At 44.8% G+C, this 19,069-nt stretch overlaps 1 protein-coding gene across 13 annotated transcripts in view; it reads right to left on the bottom strand.

Moving 5' to 3' along the window:
* Window positions 1-19,069, bottom strand: part of ATP11C (ATPase phospholipid transporting 11C) — a 72,125-nt gene that overhangs the window by 34,841 nt on the left and 18,215 nt on the right. For 12 of the 13 annotated variants that reach the window (XM_014523367.2, XM_025212716.1, XM_025212721.1 and 9 more), the window contains 10 exons: window positions 16,258-16,338; window positions 14,870-14,977; window positions 13,230-13,358; window positions 10,031-10,134; window positions 8,906-8,956; window positions 7,311-7,375; window positions 5,531-5,612; window positions 4,985-5,135; window positions 3,544-3,741; window positions 983-1,126 (listed from right to left, as the gene is read on the bottom strand). In XM_014523367.2, the coding sequence (XP_014378853.2) occupies window positions 983-1,126; window positions 3,544-3,741; window positions 4,985-5,135; window positions 5,531-5,612; window positions 7,311-7,375; window positions 8,906-8,956; window positions 10,031-10,134; window positions 13,230-13,358; window positions 14,870-14,977; window positions 16,258-16,338 (1,113 nt within the window). Of the gene's footprint in view, window positions 1-982; window positions 1,127-3,543; window positions 3,742-4,984; window positions 5,136-5,530; window positions 5,613-7,310; window positions 7,376-8,905; window positions 8,957-9,821; window positions 9,881-10,030; window positions 10,135-13,229; window positions 13,359-14,869; window positions 14,978-16,257; window positions 16,339-19,069 lie in introns of those variants that run through there. The other variant, XM_025212728.1, reaches the window with a different exon arrangement.

Raw genomic sequence — 19,069 nt, 5'->3', positions numbered from 1 at the left:
GCAGCAAGACGAACAAGTTAGTTACCAGCACCACTGCCTGTCCTGGTACTACATGGGAGTAACACCCTGTGGCTGGGCACACGTGCCACTGAAACCCAGCACTTGTAATGATGCTGAGTCAAACAGCAGGTAGGATTTGTTCTGAATTACTAATGCTTTAGGCGGGGATTTTCAATACTGCTGGTGTTAAGCACCCAAATCCTTTCATCACCTCTGAAAATCTACCCTTTATACAGGAACTTTCATTTACATTGCGCCTTTTATGCACACACAAAGAAAACTTTCAATGAAGAGGAGTAGCAACCACACAGTCCAACAGTTGAGGAGATGTGAAAATGAGCTGGAGACATTGAGAAATCCTTATTCTTGCAAATAAAAAATAAAAAATGCCCTCGTGTCCTTCCCAGCCAGAAAGGCAGAAAGCTGCTCCATGCAGATGCTAGCAATAACTCAGGCTGCCCTTATTTTCAATGCAATGGCAGGGTAAACAAAGATAACACAACTAGAAGAGCAATATTAGCCTGCTGGTTCAGTACTTTGTTCATGGGTGTGTGCACAATATTACTCTGATGCCATCTTAGTGATACAACTAGACAGCTGCTTTAGCTACAATTCTATTCCTCGTGGTCTTAGTTAAGCAGAGGATGTAGCTGATCCCCAAAAAATGGCTCTGTTCTCCCCTGTTACTACTATGTGAAATCAGTCCAGTGTCCAGCATGACTATGATTATTAAAGAGAGAACCATGCCCAAATGGTCAGTGCTCCTGAACTTGAGCAATGAAAAATACTGGATTCAGAAACCCAATTCTCCAAAGTATCTCTAATGGACTAAGTCCATGCCTTGGCTCCAAGTACTGTCAAGCTCTGGGATGCCCAAAAATCTGCACCTGAGTTTTAACTATGACTCACGTAGAGGCTCAAGTGTAAACTCCCAGAAATGGGAGCTGGCAGTGAAAAAAGAATTGACTATGCATAGCTCTACCTTTTCTGCTTTACCATAATATTTCAGAGGCCCATCCACCTCGGAAATGGACTCTTTGTACTTGTGCCCATCTATGCAGCACTCGATGAACTCCATGCTGTTTTCAGTCAGGGTCCCGGTTTTGTCTGTGAACACATATTCAACCTGAAAGAGAGGAATTCAATGCAGTGCTTATGCTCTTGGGGAAACAACCACAGCTCAGGCAGGGCTCAAACTGAAAGGAGGCGCAGGCATTTTAGCAAACGGGCCTGACCCATAAAAGCACTCTGCCACTTCAAGCGGGGAATGCATATGCTCAGAGTAAGCTCCAAGCTTCAGCTACTTCTTGTGTTACTATCTTCATCCTCAGAACAACTCCCCTTCTTCCCAATTCACTTCATGGCTGCCACAGTTTTTCTTTAAAAAAACCCCCAACAAACCACACTCTCTAGAACTTGCCCCAGCTGTGAGATATTTGAATGTATGGGATGAATGTGCCCACAGAAATCAAAGCATCACTGTTGTTTGTTGAATCTGATGATGGCAATTTACTCCTAGTTTTACTTTATGCTCAAAATATATTCAGCACTGGACATCCTTACCCATATCGAGGGCTCGAGTTATTTTATTTATGGCTGCACTTAGACAAATACAAATGGTTCAGGGCTCCAGCTTCCTCCCTGCCAGGAACTGGTCTTCCTTAGATCTCTTTGAGTTGGTATTAAAAGATGCACAAAATACAGGGATACAACAGAGAAACATGAAGTTTATGCTTATAAAAGCGCACATTCCAATATAAACTGTTTCCCTAATTTTTTCTAATGAAGAATCAAAATCCCATTTTGGATGCTTGCTTTTTAAACAAGCTCCCCATTGCTAGTCCCAGAGTGCAGCAGCTCTAAGGAGGTAAGAACAGAAGGGTAAGATGAGAATGGGAAGTAAATTTCCTGGGTTTTCATCATCAGATGGGGAAGAAATTCAAAAAAGAAACAACGGAAACAACAAAAAAGGAGGATAAAACTGTCAAAAGCAAACTGTGCTTTAAAAACATAGTAGCTGCTAGCAGCAGAAGGACATGTATTTGTTTGCTTTGTGTGATTTTTATGTTGACAGCATGCTTTAATTAGCTAAACACTGCAGGAAATGAGACATTTTTCCTAAAGAAATAAAAGCAGGGTGTATTTTCAATTGTGTTGCATTGCATTCGGCTCCCTGAGCGTGGAAGAACAGAGTGAAGCCACTGGCTGCTTGGCATGCTGGCGAAAGCAGCAATCATACCCTTGTGCATGCAGAGCGCTGACCAGATGCGCACTCTTCCCATTAAGCTTCAAAGAGGCCAGTTACCAAGGATTTTTATTTTTAATTAAAGCGGTGAAAGCAAACACATGCTGCCACACAGAGTGGAGCCTGCCATTCCCCCAGATGGAAACAAATCGCAGTGACCCAATTCCTCGCCTTTCATGTGCTATTTATAACATCATCTAGTTTTTGAAGCAAGGAGAATCGCACTAAATGTAAATTACCACCAAAAATAGTTAAAAGTTCTATGTGGATGGGCACATGAGTGACTAGCAGACTAAGGCTTTTTATTAAGGGAGAACATGATGAACTCCTACAGCAGCAGCTCCCTAGTTATTTTTCAGCACTATTAAAAGCTGCAATGCTGGCACAAATACAGCCATCAATTTTCTCTCTGTTCTTTGCAGCAAAGTTTGATTTCCTTTACTTTTAATTAATTTATATAGTGACAGTCTTGATAGCTAACTTTCACTGTCCTCATTAAAAAGCTAAAGTTAACCTGGCAGTCAGAAGACAGTACGCTTAATCACTTTTAACAGGTTGCTTCTAAAATACACCCAAATACCCTACTTAAATCAACACTCCAGAGCTGGCACGCTCCCAGATTTTGAATTAGGAAACATTTCTCTGGAGGTCTCTTGGACACCCCCAACTCACCCTCTCGGGCTGGTACACAGAGCCTGCAGGCAGGAGGGAGAGGCAGAGAGAATTATGTATTCTATGAAAATCTAAGTCTACCTACTCACATTAAAGCTTAAACCACTGAAGCGTCCTACTCTCGGGAGACAAAGGGATGACAACATCATTTACCCCATTTAGTGCCAATCGCCGAAATCGATTTCCTGCTCAAGACTAAGATCGACAACAAGGCCGCTCCATGCAACACCCTCTCTTTGCAAAGGGCATCATGCCAGCCTGCTGCTTTGCTCCAGTGATCCCAGCATGCTGCGCTGGAACAACTCTTGACACATAGAAGGGAGAAAGGGATGAAACTAAAATGAGCCACAGACCTCCCCTGAAAAGTGCATGTTGACAGGATCATGAGATCCATAGCACAAAACTAGCTCCAAGATGCATGTGGCGGGCTTAATATGTAAAAGCACCTAAAAGCTAGCGTTGGCCATTCCCATGCCAGATGTGTTGGGCACTCACTGTAACTTCTACAAGAGGGCTCTCATTTCAGTAGTTTCTAGTCCAACGAACAAAAGCACCCTATTTCCATGTAACGCCATCTGAACATCCCTTTTTAGCATACGCAGACACACGAGGAAGGGGGTTCTGACCTGTCCAAGCTCTTCATTGAGGTCCGAAGTGTTCACCAGAGCTCCTTCTTTTATTTCTTCATCGTACATCTCCTTATCCCAAGAAATGAAGAAGGACCCCAGAAACTTCTGCATTTCTACTGTGACATACATGGAGACCGGGATAATGAAATTGAACAGGACCATAAACGACAGGAAGTCGGTGAACATCCTTAAGACCTAGAATGGAAAGATAACCAGGAACGCTGTGGCCGGTGCGTATGCAACTCAGACAGAGCCAGACGCAGTCTAAAACATAATGCATCCACTATGCTTGTCTGCTTTTTTTTCATTAAAAGGTAGAAAGATACCTTGGAAGGAAAATAGGATCCTACAAAAAAAAAAAAAAAAAAATCATGCCAAGACTGATGGGTCAAGTTCTGTTTCTGAGGAACTGCGAAGGTGTCGCTAAAGAGTTTGGCTCATCATTTCATTTTATGCACAACCTGGATAACTAAGTCTGCGTGGTGTCCGCTTCTGCAACTGTTACAGGTCTGACCCTGGTCTCGTTTCGGTGAGCAAGAGACAGGGACCATTCTGAAATCCATGCACCTACCCCAGGGCATATACAGGTGGTGCAAGTGAAATCAGAACAAGATTGCCTCTGTCCTCCAAATTATTAAAAATAATGGAGGGTCAACATTTTCAAGGTTGGCCGTCCAGGACACAGTGGCTCAATCCATGTTGAGGCGCTGAATAAAAGCGTCGCCAGCCTGAATTTATGCAGTCAAGGTTGAAAGTGTTGGCTAAAGTCCAGATACGCACCAGGCATGTCAAAAATCTGCCACTGCTATTGAGTATGAGATCGGTGTGGCCAAATTTCTATCGACCTGTCTTTTGCCAGTAAATAAGAGACTGACTTTCAGAGACTTGAAGTTTGAAGAGCTTGCATACAAACACATGGGGATGCATATTCGGTACCAGTGGAGGCCAACCTTTTTGCCAGGCGTGTCACAAATTAAGCCCTGCACCCTCCACTAGTGCCACTCCAGTCCCCTTCCCCTGCTTGATTTGCTGCTCTGCTTTCTGCTCCCTGGCACCTCAATGACGTGCTATGTGCCACACACAGAGGCTGCCTGTGACACACACGAGACAAACCGGCCACCCCTCCTCTATATAATAGGAACAGCAACATGAGCAGCTGGGCATCAGAGCTTCTCCGAGCAGGGCTCTGCCTAGCTACCTGTAAGTATTTCTAGCAAGAGTACCAGGTAGCTCAAAATGGAAACAAATAGGAACAAAAGGGGAAAGGGCACCGAGGCACTGACAAGACTTCCCTTCATAAGCATTCAAAGCCATAAGCAGGACAGATAGCCCTGGCAGCAAACGTTATCAGATTAAATGAGGCTGTCAGAATATATAAGGAGGAAGGACCAACATGTCAGAATACACTGAGGAAGGACCAAAATACCAATCCACTTACCTTGAATGCCTCTTTCTCTTTTTTGGTCTTCTCATTATACCAAGGCTCATCGTTAAATGGATTGCTCTGCCAGACGTACTTCATCGTGGTGCACACTGTAGCTTTACTCAGCAAGATGCACAAATACACCACCAAGAATGCATTGATAGACCTGAAAAATAGGTTTCTTTTTAAAATCCTCACACACTTATTTCTAATATTCAGTTATGCAAAATAAGGCAGGTTGTAGCTTCCCTGTTTTTAAGACGGAAACTCTAGAATAGCTGCTTTTGACAGTGCCGATCTTCAGCGCCAAAGCCAGGGTTTTTAATACTCATTACTTCCAATTTGTGCTTTCCTGTACTGAACAGCCCTTCATTTTTAAATGGTCTGTTCAACACTGCAGCTTTTCAGCAGGCACGCTTAACCGAACATACAGACTTTTCATGCAACCAGACTGTATCTGAAACAAAAGGCAGTGAATTATGGGACTGCGACTGCATAATTAGACCCATAAATAAACCAACTTTTTATGGTACTTTCTCTTCTAGGCATCCATCTACTTACTTCTCTACAGCGGAACGCTTTTGACTTTTCCCTTGGTAGTTCAAAGCCATTTTTGTTTCCATTCCCGTGTAGACTGCAACCCCTACAGAACATTAAAGCATGGCTCGTGAGAGGCTTGCAACTCGAGAGAGCTCTACCTCCCACACAGCAGGGAAGGATGTCAGTGTTTGCACGGAACTTGAGTCTTGATCCGCAGAAAGAAGCATTACCCAGGGTTTAAGCACCGTTATTTAACACAATCTCCAATGCTATTAAATAATTCTATGTGGAACAGTTCACAGGAGAGAACTGCCTAATGCTTAGCTGCAATATAATTTATTTCTGGATAAAGTTAATCAGTTTAAGAGCAAATATTTTTTCATCCCTCGCAATTACTTGTACAAATTGCTCAGAAGAAAAAAGAGCAGCACTGCATAAATGTGTATGTCCTAAGTACTTGCGGAGTTGGCAAACAAATGACTGCAGTACCGATTCTTTGGAAAAGGGCGTGGGGAGAAGTGTTAGCATTTTAGAGTGAAATAAAATGGACCAAATGTTGGGAAAGGGGGGTTGGAGGGGAAACACCTGGGGCAATCCAGACCAAATTCAATTCTACTGGAAGCTGGTGCTAACCCTCTTACATCTGGGAAACAATTTCTACTTGCACCAAGGCTCAACTCAACCCTTGAGGATACTGGAACCATTAACAATAAGCTATGTGTGACGGAGGGTAGTATAAGGAATACATGTTTGCCACGCAAACTTAACTGCTTGTTTAGCAGAGCTGCACTAGTTGGTGGGCAGAGAGAATAGGAGGCAAAGGAGCAAAGTTTTCCAAAAGGAGCTGCAGCTTTGGGGGCCAACCCTGAGACAGTGACATTGGGGCCTTTTACAGAAAACACTGAGCATCTGTCTTCTGAAAGCCCAGACCCATTAAAGAGTTGGACCGAGCACCCAAAAAGCACAAGTCATTTTGGAAATCTTGGCCGATGTATTTAAAATGTCAGTGGAGCACTTGACACGGGATAGGTTTACACTGCACTCAGAGGTGCGACTGCAGCTCATGCAGACACCCTCGCAGGCAATTCTCTTCTAGCTCAGCTTGAATAGCAATAACAGCATAGCCCAAGCAGCATGGGACATAAGCCCAGCCAAGACATTGGGTAAACAACTGGGAGCTGAAGCCAGGTGCCACTGCAGCTTCACTGCTATTGGCACCCACAGTAGCTAGATCAAAGCAGGTCTACACAGGCTGCAATCACTCTTCTGCCTACTGTGTACATCAGTGGTCCTCAACCTTTCTAAACTTCACCTTGTTGATGCAAGGCCCCCCGTCATTAGACTCTAGGCATCCTGCAGGAAATGCCAGCTCTTAGTTTTCACTTGTTTTTTGACTGCAGACAAATAACAGAGCCATCCTTCTATTGCACAGAACTCAGGGAGACCACAGCAGGTCAGAGTGTTTTGGACATTATGAATTCCTATTTGAAATCTCTGGGTTGATTTGTGAATCATGTGAAGGTGTTCACACACCTAACGGGGCTAATATCGCACGCCACGGCACACTTAAAAGGATCTCACAGCACCCCAAGGTACTGTGGCACCCTGATTGAGAATTCTTGGTGTAGCTGTCTATAGTCTTATTCCCAAGATTATATCAAGTATCCTCCACATGACCCCAAGCTGAATACAGGGTCCTGACAGAAGGGCTGTAGATAGGTGTTTTGCACTCTTAGACCCACTGATAAACATCTAGGTTTTCTTAGTTATCCACCAAAACTATTAACAAAGAGTTGTTCACCATAAATCTTCTTGGTATTTTTTAAGGTAGAACCCTTCAGCAGCAGGTTTTCTGGACCCAAAGACCTAAATACAGAAGAAGTTATGACATCAGATCACGTGTAAACCATTTCACACCAGCTCATGCATGTATCATTTTCAGAGTTTAAAAACAAAGCTAACCCTCAAGTCCTGTAGGCCTGCTTATTAATACTCTCAGGTCTGGAGAGTTGTTTGCCTTGGATATTACCCAAGGAATTAGTTTATTCTGCTTATTTCTCCCTGCACATGGATATTTAAATCCTCAGTTTCTACATCTTACTCCACAAAGTATTACTGGTATTCAGACTCGTCCATGCCCAATTCATTTGGGAATTCAGGCCAATATTTTCAAGAAAAGGGCCTATTAAAGTTAGGCACTTGATCACCTCTGTGAGGGGCCTGATTTTCAAAAACATTAAGCACCCAGGTGGTTTTTAACTTAAAAATAATAAAGCTGAAAAAAAGTTGATGTGTTTTTTTCTCCCATATTGTCCTATTCCATTAATTTCTTATTTCTTTCTAATCTTCCCATTCAAAAACATTGGGTGCTCCTACTTCCAGAGCTAATCTGGTGTCAGCTTTTTAAAGTGGGGTAAGATGCACGTTGTGCAAGTCCTCACAAAGCCAATCAGGAATATTTCAGCTGCCTCTAGACAGTCCTGTACTTTAGTGAGTATTGGAGAAACAATTAGTTTGTCAGCCCTGAGGAATCTGAGCTGCATGTGTCTTGCTACCGATGCCGCAGGGATGAACACCATGAGCATGACAGGTACAGGCTGAAAGAGAGCCATCCTATTTCCGTTTTTGCCTGTTCTGAGTTGCTTGGGTAACTGGTGAGCTAGCTCCTACTGCTGCTTGACAATCCTCCTTTTATTACTACTTGCCAAGTTTGCCTTTCTCCTGTGCTTTAAAATTTTCTCCCCCTAATTTTGCAGCGCTAATTAGTTATTGACTTGGTTGTTTCCCATGACTCATAATGAGAATGCTGTTATGAGGCAGAGCTGGAGATCAATATGCTAAGTTAGCCATCTCTGGGCTTTCTACTGGGCATTTTTTTCATGCCTGTCTGCTGTGAAACTGTACTGGGGCAACGGCTGTCTTTCAATTCTAACTTTGCACACCATTGAGTATATTGCTATAGCACTGAGTATACTGCTGTGGTCACTACACAACCTGTGCTCTGAAATAAAAGCACTCTGTGCACAGGAACAGCCTGCATGGTAGAAACCTAGCATCCAGTCAAACCTCGCCTTCCTAAATGCTATCTGTTCGCCCACACTTTCATTTTCTATAGAAAAACGATCAGGCCATCTACAAAGACAGCACCTAGTTAGACCCTTTGGATATTCAGAGCAAAGGCAGAGTTTGCTACAGGGCCAGTGAAGCCTTATGAATCCCAACCGCCTCCCTTTGATAAATGAGACACCTGGATGTAATCAGGGAAACAAAGGCCACCTGAAGATATCCATAAGCGCTCCTGTCCTCAAAGGAATTTAGCCAACAATGGGCATTAGATACTTAAAGACTTTAAAAGTATTGATCAGGGCCAGCGAAACAACTGAAGAGCACACTGACCTGGCTATGGGTTCTTGGTTACTTCTGTAGATGTTAATTCTTCCAACAAATCTGTGATCAAAATATACAAGAGGATGTCTGTTAATTGAGTGTTGCTGAATGTCTGACTATAGATAGGGCATCACAAACAAGGAGTACCATAGCCTGCAGGTGGAAGTCTATCAGCAAATGAGTGGTTGGAAAAGCCTTATGCTCTTACGCAGGCAGAAACATATTTGGAAGAACCAATTATAAATGCTGTGAGATTGATCACTGATTAATGCTGTGCTTTTAGCCTGGGAAGAGCTCCACTGACTTCACCGAAGTTACTGATGTGATTAAGCCCCTTGCTGAATTGTGGCCAAGGTTTCTCTTCATTCTCTTAACTGTTATGAAAAGAAAACTACCAGGTTACTAAACCACAGTAAAGCCGACTCTGACTCGGGCATGATCACAGCTCCTGGGAGGCGAGCTGGGGAGTCTTTGCAGAACGGATGCTTTGCTATACAAAATAAGCTCCCACAAAGATTTGTCTTGCAGCTCAGCACGATCCTTAAATGCTGCCAGCACAGGGTGGCTGGCTCTTTATAGGGACCTTGGGCCAGCTTCACTTAGTCAAGGCGATGATAAAAGCCAGGAAGAAGCACAGGTCAGGGAGGAGAGATATAGGGTGGAAGCTTGGACAGAGTAGATACATCCCTGCAGATTCTGGGAAGGGGAAACAGAGGCTCAGATCCACAAAGGCATTCAGACCCATATCTTCCTACTGACATTGATACCTTTGTGGCTCTGGGCCTGAGCTTATAGTGGGACTAATGCTGAATTGTCTTGTTGTGAAGCAATACAAGCTGAAGCCCAGAGGAAGGTCTGAGTCTGACTTGGAGCGAGACACGAGTCCTGCCTGGGCTGGGAAAGTGGGCCGGCAGCTTGCACTTGCCTGAAGAGTCTTTCACTCCTTGAGGAAATGTGTCCCATTGAGAGCTCCATGCAGCAGCAAGCTCCCCAATGCCCGGGTGATAAAAGCATGCCAATGGCTCAGCCGTTGGCCTGCTCAGAGAAGCTGTTTTGTAGAGAGAAGACACCAAAGGCTAGATAAATAACAGAGACGAGCAGGAGAGAAGCAGTGGCAACTCTTCTCAGACTTACTTGTAGAGGTCAGGCTGAGGCTGTTCGCACTCGATGGTGGCTGCCAGGGAGTCTATGGCTTCGTGCGTACACAGCACCGTGGTGTCCCGCACAGCATAATGAGTCTAGGCGAGAGCAACAAGAGCAATTAGAAACGACTGTGCAGGTCTGATGCCCGAGAACGCAGGACGTCTCTGCCTGTGGATTTCTCTAGCCTCACTCTTGCTCTGCCTATGGAGTTATTTTAGCAACTTCCTTGGAACGGTGATACACAGTGAAGCTTATCATAAGCTTCAGACCTGACAGAGGCTGGGGCTTTGGTTAGCATCAAAGATGGAAGCGATCCAGATGAGCAGGCCTAAGAGATCCCTTGCAGCAGTTTATTCTGCTGCTGGCTCGTTTAATCAAGGAGGCCCTCTTCCACGTGCAAACAGAGGGCAGAAGGACTGCTCCTCCAGAGCAAAATCCCAAGGCAGGCAGGACTCCTGCAACGTCTGTTTACTTCTGAAGCCAGCGCCAGGTGCTCGGCAGGTGGTGAGCTCCACTGAGGTGGTGGCGCAGGCTGCTTCTGAAGGTAATTAGAAAACAGCCCTGCTGCCAGGGGAGGGGAAAAAGCACAGACAGAACCAGGAGCTATATTTAGTAGCTACCGCTGTGAAATTTCATTTCTCCCAATTAGCCGGAAAGCCCATAAAGAATCCGATTCTGCTGCCTTCAAGTTCTTTTTATAGAAACAACTCTCCATCACACCAGCCAGACAGGCAAGATAGTGTGCATTACCTCCTCCCTTAACCACAAATGCAAAACCTAGGTGCTTACTGGGAGTAACTACCTCGTTTCAGGACATGCTCCCCTGTGCAGTTGCATTATTTTCACATTCTTGTTACATTACAGGAGAAAACAGCTAATCCTCTACTGGAAACCCACAGGCCAAGCAAAAACTATATAGGATGCTTAATGCAGAAATCCCACTTCACCTTCATATGCCTAGGTGATATTTGTGGTCCCTTCTGGAGGGGGCATGCCCAGAAGGCTCCCCAGCTATATAGGTGCCTGCTTTGTAGGTGATGGGGAGAATATTATTGCCTGGGCAAGTCCTGCAGCTTTAATTGCAAAAAACCCCACATGAATAAGACATTTGGAAAAATGGCCCTTTCACTTCCAGGCCAATAGCCTCGTGGGAAAGGCACTTGCTCAAGTGAGAAAAAAATCACTCCCTCATTCAAACCCCTAAGAGGGCTTGAACCTGTCACCTCCTGCTTCTTAATCAAGTGCTCCAAGCATCAAGCCATGGGCTAAGCTTTTCCCAAAATATCCTCCAGCCCTCCTCTTGAAGCTCTTACCCTGGTCAGCCAGGAAAGGCAGACAACCAGGGCTAGGAGGAAGCAAACAAGACAAATTGAAGGGTGGCTCAGTGATGTGGATGCTACCCTAGAAGGGCTGAGGTCCTGGGTGCTCAGGCAGAAGGGGAGGGTGACTCAGTGAGATGGGGTAGAGATCCAGGCTAGATCCCACCTAATGGAGCAGAAGCTATCCAAAGGCTTTTTATCCAAAGGATATGAAATACTTGGTCAGTGGGCAGCTGCAGAGTGCTCCAGACAATACCTACCCCCTGGTTTGGTGGTTAGAGTACGTTGCTGGACAGCAGGAGTTGCAGGTTCATGGGTGAAGGTGGTCTAGATCCTGAGTCTATCCATCCTCTGGGAAAGTACCCTAGCTACTAGATCAAACACTGCGTGTGGCCCTCCCCCCTTTTTTTTTTGGCATGTGCATGTACAAGTTGACCTTATTCTGCCCCACTTGGAAGCAGAGTACAAACTGCACCTAAGCAGCAAGATTTGCTGCTTTGCAGCTGCATAAGCAATGTTTCAACATGGGCAGGTGAAACAGGCTTTAATTATGGATAGTACATTTGAAATGCTCACAAGTCAGGGAAGGAAGGAGTCAAGGCTCTCAAAGTAACAGCAGCCTCACAGTGCATCCCTGTCCATTCGTACGACATACTTTTAAATAGTGTTTACCTCAGAAATGCCTATTTAGCCTTGGAGAGCTTATCTAACAGCTACACTCCTCTTTGCAAGTCTAAGCAGTAAGATTGTGGACCCAGAGCTACGTGGCCAGTGAAACTTGTAAGAAATGTAACAGCAATGCTCATTTCTACATAGCTGGGGAGGGCTGAAAATCATAGTTATTTCAGCATACTGTCAGCATCTACACAGGACTTTCAGTGCTGATAACCACACAGCTATATTCAGTCGTGATACTACACGTTGGGGAAATGGTGATGCCCCAGTTGAAGGAATCTCATAACACTAACAATGTCCCACGTGTTATGCTGGAATTGTTGCTTACATAAATTATTACCAGGCATGGGAAAAACGAAATTTGTATACCCTTGGGAAGCCCTTTCCATTTTGGGGAGGAAGAGCAAAGAAATGGAAAGAGCATCCAAGTCACAATTATCTAACTGATGAAGATTCAAGTGTCAAACTTCACTTTTTTCAGGTCATCAGCGTGCAAAAAAAACCAACACAAAACCAAAAAACGTAGCTTATTTCCTACTCCAGGACTTTCCCAAAGTCCCCCAATGTGATTCAAAGAGCATCTCCTAAAACAGCCTTTAGAGTGGTTCACCTATAAGCTGAGACCAAATCTGTGCCATGTCAGTCAAGTGAGGGGAGAACAATTAATACGCTCTGAGAAGTACAAGGAGTGATAACCAGACCCGGGACATAATCCTATATAGAGAGGTCACAACACAGACACTATGGCAAAACCACATCAAACTATAGTGGTTTATTTCCCAATTCATGAGATCTTCCCACATGGGACAGGAGATGAAAATGGGAACAGTAGGAGTCTAATGCAATGGAGCCGGCAGGTTGTACCAATGAAGACCTGTTACAGTTTGAAATGGGGACATTAGGAATGACTGTCTAGCGAGAAACCAACCACGTAGTAGATCAGTGCGGAGTAACTGAATGAGTGCATATAGGACATGAGTGTATACAGGATGAGTGTATATAGGACACGGATGCGAGAAACAACCAATTTGCAGCCGAGCTGCGCACGCTGAGAGCATTTTCACGTTAATCCCATAGGAACACGCAGTGTACAAAGGGTGATTAATTACAAATGAAAGAATCTGGGCAGCAGGAGCACCTCCAGGGCACCAACTTGATGCTTCGGCATCTTACCCCATGGACTTTCCTTTTGTTACCTTGAAGTTCGATTCACCATCCAGACTGGCTGTAGTAACATAGCAGGTCCCATCAGGACTGCTTGATGCCAAGAAGATCAGATCACAAGGGAAGGTTTCATCTGCTTTCACTTCTACTATGTCCCCAACCTGGAAAGAATGCCACCGACTTAACAGTTTGTTTCATAAAGCCCTCAGGGCGATTATTAAAAAAAAACACTTCAACTTATCTTTCAAGGGCTGAAAGAAAAATCCTTGCCAGGCAAAGGAGCGGTTTAAAACTGCAAACCAATTGTGCAAGTACCCCAATAAGTCCCCAATCACAGGCTAAAACTGTTGCTTCCAGTTAACCATCAACACTGTATAACATGGCAGCCATACATTCATTCCACCTACAGTGATTCCACACTTATTTTTCATTCACTTAAATAAGAACACTGTGCACTGATCGTCTGTAGGACAATCAAACCAGAGGCCAAGAGGACAAAAAAACAAAGACAGCATAACAGTATAGAACAGCTGAACACTGAAATGAAGTCAGTAAGACCCAACTCTTGGTTTCTCTGTTTTAATTATTTCCCTGGTTTAGGTACCTCACTAGCTTTCTGGGGCAGGGGTTCAAATTCTGCTCTAGACTCATGCCAAAAGCTCCTTCCAGCTGTGCATGAGAATCCCTTCCAGCTGTGCATGGGAATCTGAGCATCTAGGCTGGGGAGTCAAAGGCAGCTGGACGTGATGCTGAACCCATCGCTCCCATGCGAGCTCAATGGACTTGGATGGATAATTCTTCCATATTCTTTATGGTACCCCTGCTCCTCTACATATATTATAGGCACACGGTGGATCTTCAGGTGACAAGCTCTTTGCTTTAGAGGTCTGACCATTTCACTGTGGGTCACGTGTGAACCATTTTCCCTCACAACCTAGCTTTGGGAAGATAGCAGTGCTTGCTCCTGTCTGAGTAGGAAAGACACTGCAGCAATTACTGGGACAAGAGGGACTGACATTTTCTGGATTCCCCTTCCCCTTTTTGCTGCAGAGCGGCCATGCACAAGCAGCCTGACAAAGTGCAAAAAGCCCCCATCCCAAGGCTTCACTCCTCCCATTGCTGACTGACCACCACAGATGTGTACATGAAACTCGTGAACAACGATCCCCTCTGAAAGCATTACGGGTCATTCCACTGGCAGTACCAAACCCAGCTCGGTTCTCAGATGGATAACTCTGCAGCTTCAATGGGTGCCAACGTGGACAAGGAAAAGTGGCACCTCATTAAAGGAAGGTGTGATAAGTGAGCATTACTGCTAAGGAAAACCTTTCTAGGCATCTTTGGGAAGCTGGAAAGAGAGAAAGACTGCCTAAGCCATCCAGAAGATGCAAAACAAGGGGAAATTTGTTGTCCTCCCCACCCCAAGCACAGGGTCTACAAGACAGTATTTCAGAAAACCTGTCCAGGCAGAAGCAAAGCAAATAGCTGGCTATTAACTGGCATGGTTCTGATGCCTGAGACAGCAAAGAGAGAAGCACGAAGAGACAAAAAGTAACAGCTACAGAACGGGGTCCTTAGTATGTGCATGTATTCAGACACAGGGTCATATTGTGTACCACATCAGTAGCTTCAGTGTCCACATGTGCATGTCATTCCCTCTATTAATTATTACCTTGATTTTTTCACTCTCTTTTCGTACTTGCTTTGCATTTTCAATAACGAAGACGTTGCTCTTATTTACTTCGTTGTCAGCTCGGTGTCGCAACCAGTCCTCGTATCCCTAAGCACACAAATACAGGTAACAAGAGTCAAGCCTGGATCAGGAAGCAAATGCACGAATAAAATATAAAAAGAACAGGTGTGGCAGGACAGGATAGATCCAGATGAATACATTAAGACAGTCATCAGGGCTCCTTCATGCATGACTGAGCATCAACTGGAGTAGCTCAGTTTGAATCAATTAAAAAGAAAAGATGCGTTTGACAGATTCTGAGCAGATGAAAATAACCCAAACCAAAAACTCATTTCTATGCACTTAGTGCCACGAGCAGCTAAATTGCTGTAGCATGTTTCTATTATTCTGAAGACTGGCAAGAATATGCTGATAATGTGAATAATATGATTAAGACTCGGTAACTCTTCCTTTCCCAATGCTGGGCAGGGCAAGTCACTCTCTCCTCATCTCAGCTAAAGAATGAAAACAATCATCTTTCTAATAGATATGATTTTATTCTAGTGCTCCCTTCCCCACCCCAACTGGCTTCCTCGATAAAAACAGCAAACAATGCAATTTTAAAATGGTGCAGGTGGGAGGAGTTCCTTAACACAATGCAGTGCAAAGGGCCCAGGAGTTTTAAGCACTAGATAGTTGTTTGAATAGACCTACTGCTGCTTTTCCACCAGCATTACAGTAGAACAGAAGCTGGATTTCTACCATACCTCTCTCCCAAAATAGATGCCAAATACAGAGTCTAATAGTGCACTGCCTGAAAAGGTAAACTGGACTAAACCACCAACTTGTCTTCAAAATGATGTATATGGTCCTCATAGCTCATATATGAAATCCACACTGAGGACCAGCAAAATGCACTCTAAAGCTACAAAAACTGGACAGACGGTCTAGGGTGAACATATAATCCCAAATCACTTTTGATTTCTCATCCAAATAGATTTCAATCAATTTGGAAGTTTAAATCACAGCTGTCTCTAATTTAATTGATGTGCATATTCAAAGATGCATCTCTACATATGCAAGGGTGTAGGTTGTAGCCATGTTGGTCTAAGGACATAGCAAGCTATTCCATCCAGGAAGAGCACACACCAGCTGCAGAGACTTCCTCAGCCTGACGGAGGGTATTTAACCCCAAAAGCTTGCTAATTTTTTCCGCCCACAACTATTTAAGCTGGTCTAATAAAAAGATATCAGAGTCACCCAAAGAACCTTGTCTTTCTATATATGCTAAATTCACCAGTCTGTAGTGGGAATCATACATCTACAGAGCATACACACATATTACTGCAGCAATCTGTTTTTCCCCCTCCATTAATGAAAAACATTACCTGTTTGATAGCTGTAACAGTGATCACAAAAAAAAGTGGAAGCCCACTGGTTACCGGGCTGGTTGGCGTATCTACTATGACCTGCCAGAAAAAAAACCCAACAAAAAACAACAAACTGGGGTTATAAAACTTTTTTCAGTATTACAATAAAGAAGAATATTGCTATTAGAGCTATATGTATTCAACACACTTTATATTAAGAAACACAACACCCAAAACCACTCATGCCTGGGAGAAGCCAAAGCGTACAGACTGGGATGATCTGTAAAAGTACTGAACGGATTAGGTGCTCAAGTCCCACGGGAGGCCAGTGGAGAGTTTCTGACCAACTCCGAGGACTTGATATATGCCAGCTAGAGCTGCTGAATGAGCTTCTGCAAAGGTGCAAAAGAAAGAGCTCCCAAACATCTGCTGAACACACACACACTATATAATCATGGTCAGTCTTTGCCTAAAGATTCAGCATCCTAGACTGCTATTTTTACCTAGCCATGCCACAGAGCCCTATGAAGTGCCGTAAGTAAATTAAAGCCCATTGTATTCTGACAATTGTGGTTTGAACTGAGATGCACTTTCCTTCCCGTTGCAGCGGTCCCTTGCTGGCTGGCTCCCCGAGTGCAGTCACCTGCAGGGAAGCGGTCCCTTTCCCAGGGATGTTCTGCAATGCAGCTGAGAGCAAGGCATGGAAAAATAAAGCTATGCATTGCCTGGGGAGAGAGCGGTGCCACTTCCTTCCCTGCTCTGAAAGGGAGGTGCAGTGTCTGAAGAGCTCTGTTGTAGTAGCAGCACAGTGTAAAACCTGACTTTGCAGTCCCGCCGCCCCCACCTTTCTCCCTCTATTTAACGTGAATGAGAGACCATCTGTGTGTGCAAATGGGAGCTGCGTTAAGATACATAAGTCACCCCTTGAGTTAACACTGCAGCAAAAACAAGCCCCTAGCAAGGAAAGAGCACAGCAGGCCAGGGCTAAGACTAACGAAACAGTCCAGGAACCCCAGTGTGCGGGAAACGGCAATTTCTATGGAGCGCATCACGACTCAACCCAGTCCTTAGGAGACAGGAAACATGAGGTCCACTGAGGCAGGCTCCTTAGTAGGTGGGAATAAAACAAAACCAGGAAAACTACCCCCTCAGCAGCACTCTGATTCATCAGTGCATCCACTTGCAGTCTGGACTGCATATTTTCTACAGAGCGTGCAGCTGTGCAGTTGCTAGAAAGGCCGGTTTGCATGGCTGCCGGTGTGTCTGTACCACCCCACCCCCCCAAACAACTCAAACTTCCTCAGCTTGGTTTTGTGGTGGGGGAGCAAATGAGCAGAAAGCTAACGAGATGCCGCAGTGACAAATGGAGGGAAGGAGAGAAGAAGCTGGGAGTTCAGACCAGTGAAATGCTACAGAGAGAGGAAAATACATTGGAGTGAAATGAGCATTTCTCCAGATGCCACCGCGTCCAGACTCCCCCTTCCAGAAGCACCTCCAAATGCCAAACACGAGGCAACAGCAGGCATGGGCAGAGAGATGCAGCGAGGGGAAAATCGGGAGGCACACGTCGTCTCCCACTGGCCGGCAGCCCACATCGGGGAGCAAGCCGATTGCTGCAGGGGCTGAGGCTGATCTCTGGAAGATGACAGGTTGCAAGGGAGAGGGTGGGAGAAAGGGAAGTTCACCAGAAATGCTTTGTATTCCTACAAACAAGAGGACTTTGTCTGACCACATTCATTTGTGTTTTGTTGGCACGCTCTCGTGAACAATAGACTCTGTATTTGTTGTTTTAGGCTCTTTGTAAAGAGCTGCGTTAAACACAAAATGTTTCTTATCTGTCCCAAGGAAGCCAGCTTGGAGATAGTCAGCACATATTAACCTTTTGAAAAAAAAAAAAACAAAATACAGCCACAAAAACTTGCATTGTGGCCTTCCACTGCACCTCTAAAAACAGAGAATAAAACCATGCTCAGGAACGAGATGTGCTTCCCAAATTTTGATAACCGAGGCGCATTTTTTTTCTGGATTAAAATAAGCGATACATGTCGCTCATCCTGGTCTGGATCTGGTCTGTGGACCAGATCCTGCACACAGGGCTGGCCCAGGTATGGCCCAATCCCTCCATGCACAGCCAGTATGGAGGGGCCTGATCCAGACACAGGCAGGTCCAACCCCTCCACGTGGCTGCTGGAGCCAGGCCTTGATCCTACCACGTGGGGCTGACCCAACCGAAGCCCCATGCAGCATACTTTTTGCAGCACGCTTCTGCTGCTCTTGTGGCAGACCCTTTGGAAATCACTGAGATAAGCTGTGCAAAGTGCACGCAGACATATTCGCATCCTCAGCCAAAGGTAACTTAACTAAGACTTGTGTCCCCAGAAGCATGTGGCTGCCTGTCCACATACATGCAATCAAAAATGTTTGCCTCTAACTATGAGACAAATCTCAACTTCTAGGGACTTTCTGGCCTGGCGGCCTGTAATTCTGTACACAAGTGTACCTACCAACTCAAATTGGGTACGTGCATTCGTCTGCAAGGTCTGCTTGCCCCAGGTAAAAAGGAATTGATGTTAATAAACAAGGACATGTGCCATCTGCCATTGCCAGGGCCACCTAAAAAGAGACCTGTCCCAGTGCATGCATGATAAAACTAGAGTAGTATATTCATTTAAAGTATATGCAGGAATTTCCTCATTACTTCCAACCATATACTCCCTGCAACCTAATCCCAGGGAGCTCTTGTATGCCCCTGCAAAACTTCTCAGGCACAAGTGCTGGAACAACACAGAAAAATGCAGATTGAAATACAGGATAAGAAAGTCTGGGGGGG

Source organism: Alligator sinensis, unplaced genomic scaffold, assembly GCF_000455745.1.
Source record: "Alligator sinensis unplaced genomic scaffold, ASM45574v1 scaffold1584_1, whole genome shotgun sequence".
Classification (NCBI taxonomy): domain Eukaryota; kingdom Metazoa; phylum Chordata; order Crocodylia; family Alligatoridae; genus Alligator; species Alligator sinensis.
The sequence above is the reverse complement of the archived record's forward strand: the minus strand, read 5'-3'. Positions and strand labels throughout refer to the sequence as shown.